At 40.3% G+C, this 13171-nt stretch overlaps 1 protein-coding gene across 2 annotated transcripts; it reads right to left on the bottom strand.

The window, feature by feature from the left end:
- Positions 1 to 3200: 3200 nt before the first annotated feature.
- Positions 3201 to 12825, bottom strand: LOC9271235 (uncharacterized). 2 transcript variants are annotated; one of them, XM_066312596.1, is made up of 13 exons: positions 12564 to 12825; positions 11027 to 11270; positions 10759 to 10800; positions 10313 to 10384; positions 9644 to 9779; positions 9358 to 9515; positions 8828 to 8906; positions 8425 to 8588; positions 7912 to 8073; positions 6414 to 6563; positions 5891 to 6151; positions 4094 to 4369; positions 3201 to 3557 (listed from the first exon to the last, which is right to left on the bottom strand). In XM_066312596.1, exons 1-13 carry the CDS (start codon positions 12743 to 12745, stop codon positions 3321 to 3323), a joined length of 2163 nt encoding a protein of 720 aa, XP_066168693.1. In that variant the 5' UTR covers positions 12746 to 12825; the 3' UTR covers positions 3201 to 3320. The 2 variants fall into 2 exon arrangements, with proteins under 2 accessions (XP_066168693.1, XP_015647887.1); XM_015792401.3 differs by having other exon boundaries at positions 8425 to 8594.
- Positions 12826 to 13171: the final 346 nt, after the last annotated feature.

Raw genomic sequence — 13171 nt, forward strand, 5'->3', positions numbered from 1 at the left:
GCAGCGGCGGCTGCTGCTGCCCTCGGAGGAAACGGCGCGGCTCTGCTTCTGCTGCCCTAGGAGACCACCATCGACGTAGCTTGCTCGTCCAGCATCCAAGCCTGACATCCACCCCCACCTCTCTTTTGACTGCTGCTACCAGGAAAGACTTGCTTGTGTGTGTTGTCAGTTGTCACAAGGTGTTCGACAAACTTGATGTTGGATATGAATATCGGTTGGATTTGGCTATATCTGTGCTTTTGATTCATTGTATGTAAATATATGTGCTTTTGCTTCATGTTCATGTTCTTCCTCTCGCTAGCTGGTACCAGCGGCGCCCCAACCTCCTCCGCCACCCTGGCTGGCCGCCATGGCACCCGGAACAGCTTGACTCTCCGTGCGCCGGCGTGGTCGGCCATGTGCTTCACATCCACCATCGTCTCTTCTCCTCTCTTGCTCTTTGCTTGGCGATGAGAATGTAAGATGTGTTTAAGCCCGTGATTAGTGAAGACTAACTAATTTGAGCCAAGGGCAACCTGGTCTTTAATGATTGTTTCTCTCTCATATTCCTCTAAAAATAATAAAATAATCCTGCCGGGATATCCCCTAGCTAATTACATGTTTTTCTGACGTCCTGTAGCAAATTTTGCCAAAACAAGAATATGTGATTTAAAAGATATAAGTTATTGAAGAGGTTAAAAAAAGACACACACTATTGTATTTTTTATGTTGAATGGGGATTTATACTGGATGGAGTGATCACTTGACAAACCGGTAGCTCTCTAGTCACGTCCATAAATTTAAATGATTGATCAGAATCCAAACAGTCATTTTAATACTCTTGGGTTATATGCATGCATATACTCAGTGGTATTCATTATGTGCAGAATGAATTAATTTCTCTTTGGTTTTGGTGCCACAAGTAATAAGTCAAACATTTTGAATAGAGGGAGTTACAAGTACCAGACGAATTGAATTGAATAATCTTCATCTTTGACCAAAAAAAAAAAGAAACAAAATGTCTTACTATAACTTTATTAGGCAAGCCGATTAATTCCGTAGAAATAAATTATTCCTCGTTTTAATTCAGATTAGTATCACTTGTACAGTTCTACTCGCTTGAAGTCGACACTTCTGTTTCTCTTTTGTCACACGCACACCCACATTAGAGCGTCGCCTCGCCGGCTCGCGGTGTCATGTTCGTTCGAATTTTGCATCGTTTTTCAGCTGGTTGGATGCAGAGGCTGGAGAAGCTCGGGGAAGGGCTGGTCGCCTGGCCGGACGACGTGCACATGGCCGTGGCGGCGACAAGGGACAAAGGGATGCACCCCAAAGGGTCGTGGGAACGGTGGCGCTTCATCGGCGGCAACGGCCTGCCGAGGATCAGGAGCGGAGCTAGAATGATATGGAGAGGGTGTCACCTGTTTAATTTACTCTGTTTTATATGTGGGTATCTAAATTTATATTGAAAGGGTATATATATTATGAAAATAGATCAAATATAGCTATAAATTTTCTTGACCGGGTTTTTGACCACCGTCCTCAATACTTAGCTCCACCCCTGCCGGGGATCTTCCCATCCACTGACGGCGGCATCCATGCTCCTCTGCGACTGAGACACGCTATGGCATCATGGCACGGCATGAGAACAACAAAAAGTCTCGTGCTCTCGCTCCCAGGGTCACAAGACCACAGGTTGATTATCTAATTCTAACTAATTTTAATTTATGTTGTATTAATTAGCATATCGGTCCATAAATAGATAATCAGTAGGATGTCTATTTTTTAAGAAAAATATTTTTAGCTAATAATCATATTAACTATATCTATGTTAAATATTATACATGTTATATCACTATATTCATATTTTAAAGTATTTTCACGTGATGCTAATTTTATATTCGTTGGGAACATAACATGAATTACATTAATGATCAAAGTATGTCAGATCGTGTAAAAAAAGGAGTAAATTGCATCGCCGGTACACAAACTTATCAGGTGAGTGCAATCTAATGCACGAACTTGTAAAATGCTCGTTTTGATGCATAAACTTATCTGGTGTGTGCGGAGGAAGGCAAAAAGGACACTACATTGCTAATCTTATTGATTTAGGGCATATATCTGAGAAGGTTGCTATTAGACATACATCTCTTCAATAAAAAATAGAATAGGATACAGTGATAGTAGAAAAAGATTAGAAAACGAGCAATGGTATGAAGGTTAGAAATATATGAAATTCATCATTTCCATGGTGAAAAATAAAGTAGAGAGCAAATTTATAAATATTGAATGTCCTATGCATACTCATCACACATATGCACGTCACATCCTAATCAACATAATTAACATTGTCAAGTTATTTTGGTCCTCATTCGCATGAACCAGACAAATTCGTGTACTGAAACGAGCATATTTCAAGTTTATGTACTAAATTGCACCCACCTAACAAGTTTGTGTACCACCAATGCAATTTGCTCTAAAAAAAATATAAGCTATACAATTTGGGAATTGTAACGGAGGAAGTATATAATAGGATCCCTAGCAAGTTTTGTTCTAGGTTCGCCCATATCGCTCTTGTGAGATTTGTCGTGTGGCAGATCTGTGATTACTTCTGCGGAATCAATGGTTTTCGATGCATGAAGCTGCGGCTGAAGGCAGACGAGGACGAGAAGTCGGAGATTTTGGTTGACAACCTCCCCGGCTGTCCTGACTCCTGACGACATTGGCCTTGCACCAGATGGACATTTTGGATTGCCAGCAGGTTACTCTTCTATGCTAGCACAAAATGAAACTAAGATGACTTGTTACTTGCCTTTCTAATAGGCCAAAATGGGACTGGATGAAGAAGAGCTCGCTGTTGCCGCCTTGCCGGACCTGACCGCCGGCTATACCACTGGGAAGAGGATCCTCGCCTCATTTCCCTCGCTCGTCGACAGGAGCAAGGCAGGGCCGACGGCACAGGCGATGGTAGCTGTCCGGCGATATCATCAAGGTGCTCGACAACTACGAAAGGAAGGCGTCGGCTTGGTCGCTTCAGTGTCCAAGTTCAATGGAGATCTCTACAGGCTGATGAGTGAATGAAGGCAAGGCAATGGATGCAGAAGGGACCATAGGTAATAATGGGGCAAAATAGTACAAGTGTAGAACAGAATGAATCATCAAAACTACACAAAGCATACGGTAGCTTTTTCAACACCCTCAACAATACTTACGAACAGAAATGAAACTAGTGGGCAGTGGCATTAGAAGATCGGTAGCAGCTCTCACAAAAATGAGCATATTGGCCTCTGAAGAGTAAATTCAGATCAAAAGATAATTAGACTGCATTTCCATTATCTGTGTTACCTACCCTGCCTGTCCAAGTAATTCAGGAATCTCGACATACAAATCCAGCTTGTTTCTGGAATCTTGTAACAGGAATGCATTGCCAAGGCTAGAAAGACATCAAGAATAAATTTCTGGGATTCAGGTTTCAACAAGGTACGGAATAGCATAGCAGTCCAGGCATCTGGGGCCAAACTGATAGCTTGACGGAATGATTGAACACCATGTACCACCCTTCTTATCATTTTACTTCTCTGCATTCCAAAAGAAACATTTAGTATATATACTCGCTTAGGCACTACGAAGTATTAGCATGTGCGATGATCCACACGTTTACAGTACAGATGTAGCTTAGAGAATCATATCTTTTCTCATAAAAATGAATGAACATTCTTAGGGGTGAAAATAATAAATCGATCCAAAAATCGAAAGCTATAATGCTTATGCAGCAGTGAACAAGTATGTGATGAGGGCAACTTTCTGATACAAGCAAATGAGGTTAAGCACAACACGGTGAAACAACACATCCCAAGGCAATTGACAAATACATGCAGTAGTTCACCACAAATAGTGCAAGGTTACAAACAGCAGTCAACCAAAAAAAGATTGTGAAATAGAGCAATGAGGGTTGTTTATGACTCTAAACATGTAGCAGAAAAGAAATATAAGCTGCGTATGTCCAAAAATATGTGAAGTGGTTAAGCACCAGTGGTAAATTGGTTAAATTAGTCTATCTACATGCAAAACTGAAATGAATACATTTTCAATCTAAGAAATAAGATGTCCTAACCTCTGGATGTAGCTCCCCTGTAGTCCCCTCTTCATCGAATATACCTGGAAATGTTGCTTCTTGTAGGAATGCATCTGAAGCTTTTACAATGTCCTGAACAAGAAAAACACGAACCCTCCAGCCTTTCCTTGATAAAATGAAATGAAAAAGGTCTTCTGTAGCTGCAACCACAGAATGCATGTCGAATGATCTCCACCCAGGTTTGTTGGCAGCATTTTCACCAGATCTATCTTCAGACTTATTTGAAGATTCTGACTGTTCGGATATAGCTGCAATCTGAACATTTCAAGGATTTTTAGTGACCATTACAGCAAGACATGACGGATATTTGCCAAATAATTGCATGATATTGATGCAAAAACAAAATTATCATGATAAGTTCTATCTCTTAGTGCCATGTTCGCAGTTACAATACTGGTCCCACATGAATGATGGTCAGCACTAGAAAATTATGCTTATGTAATACGTTCATGCATATATAAGTGTTTGATAGTTATTCCAAGTGCACAAGTAACAAGAGGGGTATGACAGATTCTTAATCACTCCAATGAAATCAAGGAAATAAATTAATTGTTGTAAATCATAAGCATTTCAGTGTGTCCATAACTTTGGACCTTGCATGTTATCGTTAGGCCTACTAATGGGTTGGGTGGGAATCGGTATAATGGTTTGGTTTTCATTTTGGATTGTATTTGGTTGGGTAGAAATGATCTGACGAAGCTGTAGGGCTGGGGCGGTTTGGACTTCGCTGAAAGTGGATTGGATCGATCTGGATTTTGGCTGTATACTTTTGGGTCCAAAATGGGTTCAACCCATGGATTTTCACTGGATCGTCCCCAAATCCTCTATGCTGGCCAGATGGACACACTGATCTTCCTCATGAGCACATTGATGCCCGAGACATGCCCGCCGCTGCCGATCTGGGCTTGGACACCATGTGCATCAACTTTGAGCACCTTGCGACCATGAGGTAGTTCGAGGACCTTGAGGCTACGAGCTTAGGGAGCAAGGCGGTGGTGCATCCGTCAGAGATCTTCGTCAGCAACAAGTACAAGCAGCAGCAGTCCGCCGCCGCACTCACTTCCTCCATGGTTGCAGCCAGGTGATCATCTCCTGGGCACACATGCATACATCTCACTCCTGCATTGGTTTTCATTTCACTAATCGATCTGCAAAGACTAAATTTTAATCTGTCCATCACCATTGACTCAAGACTCCACAAGTTAAAGTTGCTGCCAGCATAGATGATACCGAATTTCCGTCCGCCAGTGGTGTGTTCTAGAAGCCGGCCGCGCCGGAGCATGGAGGGGGACAACGATCTTCTCGTTGCCTCATCAGCGTCCGCAGCGATGCCCCCCTTTTGGATTTCTTTTGGTTTGGGAATGGTCTCCGAATGGGTTCCACCCATTTTTTTACCTTTGGATTGGATCGGTTTGGATTGCTTTTATACTTTGGGGAGGGTTGGTTTGGAACTTTGGATTCTGTGAATGAGGAATCGATTTGGAGTGGATCGGGAAGTATGCATACAGATGAATGGAGCAGGGTGGATTTGATCTGGATTTCGGACCTTTAGCACCCCTAGTGATAGTATTCCAAGTGTACAGGACTATAGGGGTGACACAAGTTCTTAATCATCCTAATGGAACTAACTAAAGGAAAGAAAATTAATTGTTGTTCATCATAAACATGACAGATATGTAATCTTTATATATTTTTATGAAGAATGTATTGCAAAATTCTTTCTACAAGACAAAATGAAACAGCAAGCAAAACAGAAATAATTAAGGATCGCCTTACCAGCCGCTCCAGTCGATTCCATCTGATGGATCCATCATCGCATATCAAGAGCTGCCTCAATATTTTCCTCATATCAGGGCTGGGGTCTTCAAGTAGCCTCCCAATGACAAATGGGTATGCACTTTCAATAACTTTGAAGTCAGGATCCAATGCTTTTGCAGTCCCTTCTAAAGAACCCAGTGCTCTTATCACCAGTGCGTAATCCGGAGGAAGAGAGAAATTAAACTCATACATGACATCATACAGATGGCTCATCACCCCCTATATAAGGCAAAAAAAAATTGATTAACAAGGACACCAACTCACCCACATTAAACTAAAGTAAAGGTGGCAGATGAAGCTGCAAGCATATACAATTGAAAAAAGAAATGACCCATAATGAGAATTTAGTACGAGACAAGTGATAAAGACCCAAGTAGTAGTATGATTTAAGAAAAAATGCATTGCATTTTCAGAGGTGAATCAGATGGAAATCCAGTAAAGGCTAGTCCACTACATATACCCAAAAAAAATATTAACAAACCTGAAAATCATTTGATTGCCTCCTTCCATCACCAAAGGAAACACGTAATGCATCAGCAACCCCATGTAGGTCTGTTCCCTCAGGGACAAACCCAAGTGAATGGAAGTCATTTGCCAAGCCCAAGGAGTCACGGTTAACATAGTGCACAAGCTGGAACAAGTGAATTCAAGAAATCAACACAAATGAAGTCAACATAAAATGTAAAATATTCACAGATCAAGTGCGCTATTTTTTAAAAGGCAGAAGCCCCTTTCTGCTTGTATAGTAATGCGCATGACTACTCGAACACATGTTCAGACTAGTATTCATACATCCAAAAAAAATGTTTTGAATGCAGAAGTACAATTATATTGTTTCTTAAGAGTATTACCGCCATTTTTAACTTATACTGACATCGATAGATACAGTATATATCTTGCTAGTCCATATTTCGCAGAAGTTAAAATCCATATAAAGTAAACTGGGAGAAGTACAAAATCTAATATCTTCAGCAAACTATATATTGGTGAAGCTTCAAATAAGTGTTAGACCAATTTCTGAATTACTAATAGTTCAACTCTACTCTGAAATTGCTATGATAAATTTGATGCACTTAGTGGATCTTATAACTTACAAATAAAGCCTAAAGCTCTGCAAAACTCAAATTACCTTGTAGGTTTGAATGTTTTGAATTTTACTAACCATAGACTGAAAAGTCGATAATCTATGCAAAATGCTTCAATCTAACGATGTGCATACACAGGATTTGGTTTACTCTGAGGAACAGGCCGGTAAACTTTGACTATAAGGAGTTCTGACCAGGAGATAAATTAGAAGAGTAGTTTTAAACATAATTTAAATTTCAAATTTGGTACATGTAGGAAGCAATTATGTATATATATACTTGTTTCTGTACATGCTATTCAATTTATTTGTGATTTAACCGTGACCCAAGGTAGCCTGAGGTGGTGTTTGAATCTCCTGAAGATGAAGATGAAGATAAAGATTAAGTGTTTCACACAAAACGAGGTGGTAATAACGTGCGATTAATTGAGTTTTAATTATTACAAACATGAAAAATTGATTAATCTGATATTTTAGAGCAATTTTCATATAGAAAGTTTTCGCACGAAACGCACCATTTAGCAGTTTGAAAAGCGTGCCACGAGTATCCAAAACTTTATCCTCTACCTTTAGAAGATACGAACAGGGCCAGGTTCAGAAGATGGGCCAGGTTGTATATGGTTTGCATTATGAAAATCATTTCTTAATATTTATTTTGTACCATGATATAACCTATTTCCACTCTACAATATGATGGTAACCAAATCGTTCGAAGTTTGTTACCAGTCATTTCGAATTTTCAATTCAAAATTTGAAGATGCAAAACTGTGCAGAAATGCACCAGACTGCACTGCAACCGGTCAAAAACAGTTCTTAGCAACCGACAAAAACCAAATCAGGAAGAAAAACCAACAGAACCATATGGTTACACATGAGAAAAGGGAGCAATGATTACCATTTGTATAAGCCCTACACGATAGTGCCTTGGAATATCCCCCATCATACCAAAATCAAAATACGCGAGTGATCCACCTTCAGTTGCAACCAGATTACCTGGATGGGGGTCTGCATGGAAAAAGCCTTCTTCAAGAAGCTGCCTCAATGAACAATAGAGACCCTGTAAAATTTGTTTTGAAATATTAGCATGCCTAAATAAGAACACGACTATACATGCAAGACTACCAAACACCTTCCATGAAAAACAGAAGAGGTACGAAAATGTGCTAAAATGGTGAAAAACACCTGGACAATACACTGAAAAACACGCAGAAACAAGCCCAACAAAACAGTTGCACGGTACAAACAAATGCAAGCACAATTTGCAAGTCTATGTACAATGTATATGGTCAGACAAGCTCATGTTATGAAAATATGTGGAGAGAGGAAAGTAGTGATTTAATATAAATCTGAATTCTTCATAGTATTGTGTTAGTCACAATATACAGTAAGTATAACATTTCTGCGATACCTCATCGATCATCCTTTTCCTGTTCAGATTGGCTTTGCCAATGCGCTCAGCATCAGTGAGCTTGATCCCATCAATCCATTCTAGAGTTAATATAGATTTACGTGTAAAATTCCAGTAGACCTTTGGGACTTTGATACTTGTCCCATCTCCGGAGCTATTCCCACCTAAATCTGCCAGGAAAAAAAACACAATGATGGCCCTACAGTGTGCTTTGTATAATAAATAGCAGAGAGCCAGAGATCAATCTGAGCTGAAAGAGCACTAGGAAATGTGAATGTAAAAGGTTTGGATATGATGGTCGAGATAAATGGGAAACAGGAGAGCAAGCTTGTCAGATAGATTTAGAGGAACCCACACTAGCAGGTAGCAAAAATCAAAAATTGAATAAAAATTAAGAACTCACCATGAGAATAAAGTCTCGCAAATCTTTCAGCATTCCTTCCCTCTAAAACATAATCAATCTCATCAAACATGTGCCTGACCTGTTGAACAGAAGGTTCAAAAGCTATAAGCAAACTATATTGCAATATATATTAACGGCCAAAATATGGGAAACGTGGTCTAGAATGGAAAAACATAGTATATGGCAGTTGCAACTAAATTGTCTGAAACAAATTATATTACAGTTGTCTTAATGAGACCATCTATTATTAGTCCTACAATACAAAACTTAAATTTTGGATTGAGATATTGACATGGTTTCTATGACATTATTTTGACCACAAAAATACATTTTCATGCATCAACAAAACCTAGAAAAATACAGTATTAGGAAAGTATTTCACTTTCATTAGAACACACATTAGAACAACACATATTAAATTAACATGGAACCATAGAAAATGTAAGCAGGACATAAGGTTATAATCTAATAGTATCGGATTAGCATGAATAGATCATTATATCCAATTGAAACAGAAGTTAAATGCTCACAATCTCATTGACTGCTACCAGTAAATCTTTGCGAGCCTTTGCAAACCGTTTCAACTGTCCTCCGATCATATGGAACAAAAGTGCATCTAGAGTCAGCAAGGGAGTCATTCCAGGCCTCTGAACTTTGACTGCGACAAGCTCTCCAGAGTGTAGATGAGCTGCATGACTTGAAATATCAAAGAATGCATTTCAACTTGGAGAACTCAGGTCTGAAATAGATGCTTAAGGTCTTAAGGAAGATAGCCACCAACTCATTAGATAAAATGTCTTGTCAGGCATGGCTAACCTTTATATACTTGCCCCAGCGATGCTGCAGCAACTGGCTCTGGGCTGATATCAGCAAATAGATCAGAAATTCGAGAACCCAGTTGAGACTCAATAGTCCTGATTGCGATACGAGTAGGAAATGGTGGTATCTGGTCCTGATGAGATAGTTGTGATTTGTCAACATACACCTCTAAAAAGAAATAAATAAAGCAAAAGGAATGTACGGCTTAAGGGTGCTTATAAGCCATACGGCTGCCATTGATTGACCTAGCCTAATGCTGATTATAAGCCGCAAAAAAAATATTTGTGGGTAAAACTTTTATGTGTGTCCTTAGTGATTTAAAAGCCAGTGCTGGAAAATAAACTTCAAAGAAAAACATCAAAATCAAGTTTTAAAATTCAAATTTTGACAGCGGCTTAAAGCTTCAACATGATTGCCTTCAATTCCATTGAGTAGAGCATTACTAACTGCGGAAATCCCATATAAACAGACTTTGAGTACTGTCTATTTTGGAACCTAGACTTAGTTTAGCACTTTTTATGCCTCAATTTTGGGACCTAGCTCTGCCCTGATCCCTCAATACTTACAGAAAGTTGGTGCAAACAATTAGATGAAGTATGTTGAAGGTAAATGCTACTTGTTTCCCATCAGTTAAGCAAAATTATAAAATGCACAACAAAGCACTACCTGTAGCTTAGAGAGCTCTTGACAATATGCATTCGGCAATATATCAGGGCGTGTGCTCAATGCTTGTCCAAGCTGCATCATGCAAAGAGACAAGGAAAATGAACAGATTGGTAACTTTCAACAGTGAATAAGGAAAACATATCAAATCTAAGACAAAATAAACCATTGAGAATGAATTCTTCCAGTTAAAAACCAAATATAGACATAGTAACTTGTCATGATGAAATGCATTGAATCTATGCGAGTATTGAAAAGGCCAATGTGACTAGGGTACAATGGTAATTGCTTTTGATGGTCATGAATTTTATGTTTAATGATTTCTCCTCATTAACAAGGAAATATCCACCATAAAAAGGTAAACAGTGAAAATAAGCATAAGAATATCTGTTACAGTAAAGATACATTGTAATGTTGGTCATTTATTAAAATGCATTGCTCTGACCTACCTTGATGTAAAAAGGCCCCAACCGGATCAAGGTCTCCTGGAACTGAAATGAGTAAAATGAAAACCAGATACATGAAACTCAAAGTATAACAAGTACTCGTAGAGAGTTAGGGTGTGTTCGGCTGCACGTTGCAGCCGGCCAGCCGCTGCAACACAGCCACACAGCTGTTTGTAGTGACACAAATTACTGTGCAAAATGGCTGTATCACAGCTGAAATAGGGCAGCCGAACACACCCTTAGAGTAGGAAGAAAGGCAGAAAAGAAATACCTTCTCAGCCCGTTTGTGCACATCACTGAGCAATAAATGCCAAATAGTGAGCTTCATAACATGAAAAGAGATAATTGCTGCCCTGTACATTGCAAGGAATGGACCAAAGCCACGATCTGCAAATAGTGTACGTGAGCTTGAACCCAAGATCCTTCCAAACTGGCTTTCTAACGACTCCTTTCTGATCTTTGCATATTCTGAGGACGGTCTCTCCCCATGAACACTTGAGAATGCACTAGAAAAGCTACAAAACAGAAAATAAACCTCCTAAGAACAATATATCTACTCACTTATTCAACTTGATGTTCCTGAAAAAAAAAGAACTTTGAAATGGCATGAGCATTTGGATTATCAAATGGAGAACATTCAGCTGAGCTTAGACAAGCTGAGGGAGTAAAACTTTGCTTCAGAGTGATGATTGAGCGTGGCAGTGTATAGTCATTATTGGATATATTGGTATGAAAAGAATTATTGGAGATCTGAGCAATACCTTATATGTTGATGCACTTATAAGTGACCAGATGATTAAATAACTTACAATGGTCCAACATGCGAATAGAACTGTATCAAGGTATGTCAATGGAGGCAAAACAAAAGTATGCTAGATAAGTTAAAAGTTGGAAGGAATAAGCCACAAATCGTTCTAGCATAAGGATAATTAAAATAGACAAATCCAGCACCACTAAGGTACAAAACGTTTGCCTCACAGCTACCTCATACAATGGGTGGTAATTAAGGTTGAGATGAGTAGGCAAACATACTTTACCCAAATGAAGAAATTTCAGTTCAGACTTAAGATAGAGCCAGGGAGAACACATATTGATTCATAGTGATATTGAGCACAACGGTGTAGCCATTTGTTGAAGATCTTTGTAAAACAGTGCATATTGCACTTATACGTGATTGGATGGTTACATAACTTACGACTGGTTGAATTAGCGAGTTGAACTGTATCAAGTTGTACTCATGGAGGCAAAACACAAGTATGACAATGCAAACATAAGAGAGCTTAGAAAGTAGAAGGAATCAGCCAGAAAGCTGATATGGTTAAAAGTTTGCTACATTTAAAATAGCTAAATTCAGCACCATTACGGTGCAAAATGTTTGCTTCGCCTATTATGATTTATGCAGTGTTATCTAATACAGTACATGGTATGTAAGATTAAAATGGATTGACAACGATGACTCCAAACTATCACACAACCAAGAAACAGATGCGTGCATGGCTAGTACATGATTGCACAGGCAGAGAAAACTTGATAGTTGTAACTTGTGAGAAGCAAAAATAGTTCTCTGCTATTATCCCAATAATCGTTACAAAATGGCTCCGCAAATCAGTGCTGTCATTGTGCATTTTTGCTAGTGTATCTCCCACTTCTCTCCTCCCCGTTAGTGCAAATTGTTAAGAATACAATTACTTCGATGTAGTATAAGAACCTAAAATGGACCTGCTCTCGGTAGATAACGGGTTTGCGACCTAGGGAGAACGACGCGATGGTGGCGGCTCAGAGATCAAGCGCCTGTGGGATTCGATTACCTCCTGGCCGGGGGCGAGGCGGGAAGCGGTGGTGGCGACGAGGCGGCGGCAGCGGCAGCGGCCTGGAGCGAGCGGGCCAGGACGAGTCCGTCGCGGTGGTGGTGGTGGTGGTGGTGGCGGCAGAGGTGACCAGCGCGGCGGGCGACGAGGAGGAGGAGGCGGCGCGAGGTGGGGCCCGCCATGGCCGGGATCTCATCGGCTCCGCCGCCCCGGGGAGACGGGAGGTGGGGTTTTAGGGAGGAGAGATGCCGATGCTTTGCTTGGGGAGGGAGAAGAGAGAGAGAGAGAGAGAGAGAAAAAAAATGGAAAAGGTGGGAGGAAGCGGTGACACGTGGGGGAGCGAGGCGAGGTGGCGAGCATGCCGCTCGCGCCGCGGCCCGCCATGGCCGGCCCATGGGCCATGGCTAGCTGCTCAGTTGCTCGGCTCGGTTGGCCCAAGCCCAGCACAAAAACTGCTGTGGTAGAAATTCCTTTTTATTTTTTTATTTTTTTTTGGTTAGCAATAGGCGATGAGCGATCGGTTGCCAATTGCCATGCGATCGACCAAATCAGACTCCTGTAAAACGCTACTACCTTCGTCCCAAAATAAATACAGTTTTGTATTATTT

Source organism: Oryza sativa, chromosome 7 (genome assembly GCF_034140825.1).
Source record: "Oryza sativa Japonica Group chromosome 7, ASM3414082v1".
NCBI lineage: Eukaryota > Viridiplantae > Streptophyta > Magnoliopsida > Poales > Poaceae > Oryza > Oryza sativa.

What these genes read in the sequence shown, in the direction of transcription:
- LOC9271235 (XM_015792401.3), bottom strand. Translation starts at nt 12,745, where the DNA reads ATGGCGGGCCCCACCTCGCGCCGCCTCCTCCTCCTCGTCGCCCGCCGC. An exon ending in TGGGGCCTTTTTACATCAAG is followed by an intron (nt 10,385 to 10,758) that starts GTAGGTCAGAGC and finishes TGCATGATGCAG; the next exon opens with CTTGGACAAGCATTGAGCAC. An exon ending in AAGAGCTCTCTAAGCTACAG is followed by an intron (nt 9,780 to 10,312) that starts GTAGTGCTTTGT and finishes CTATCTCATCAG; the next exon opens with GACCAGATACCACCATTTCC.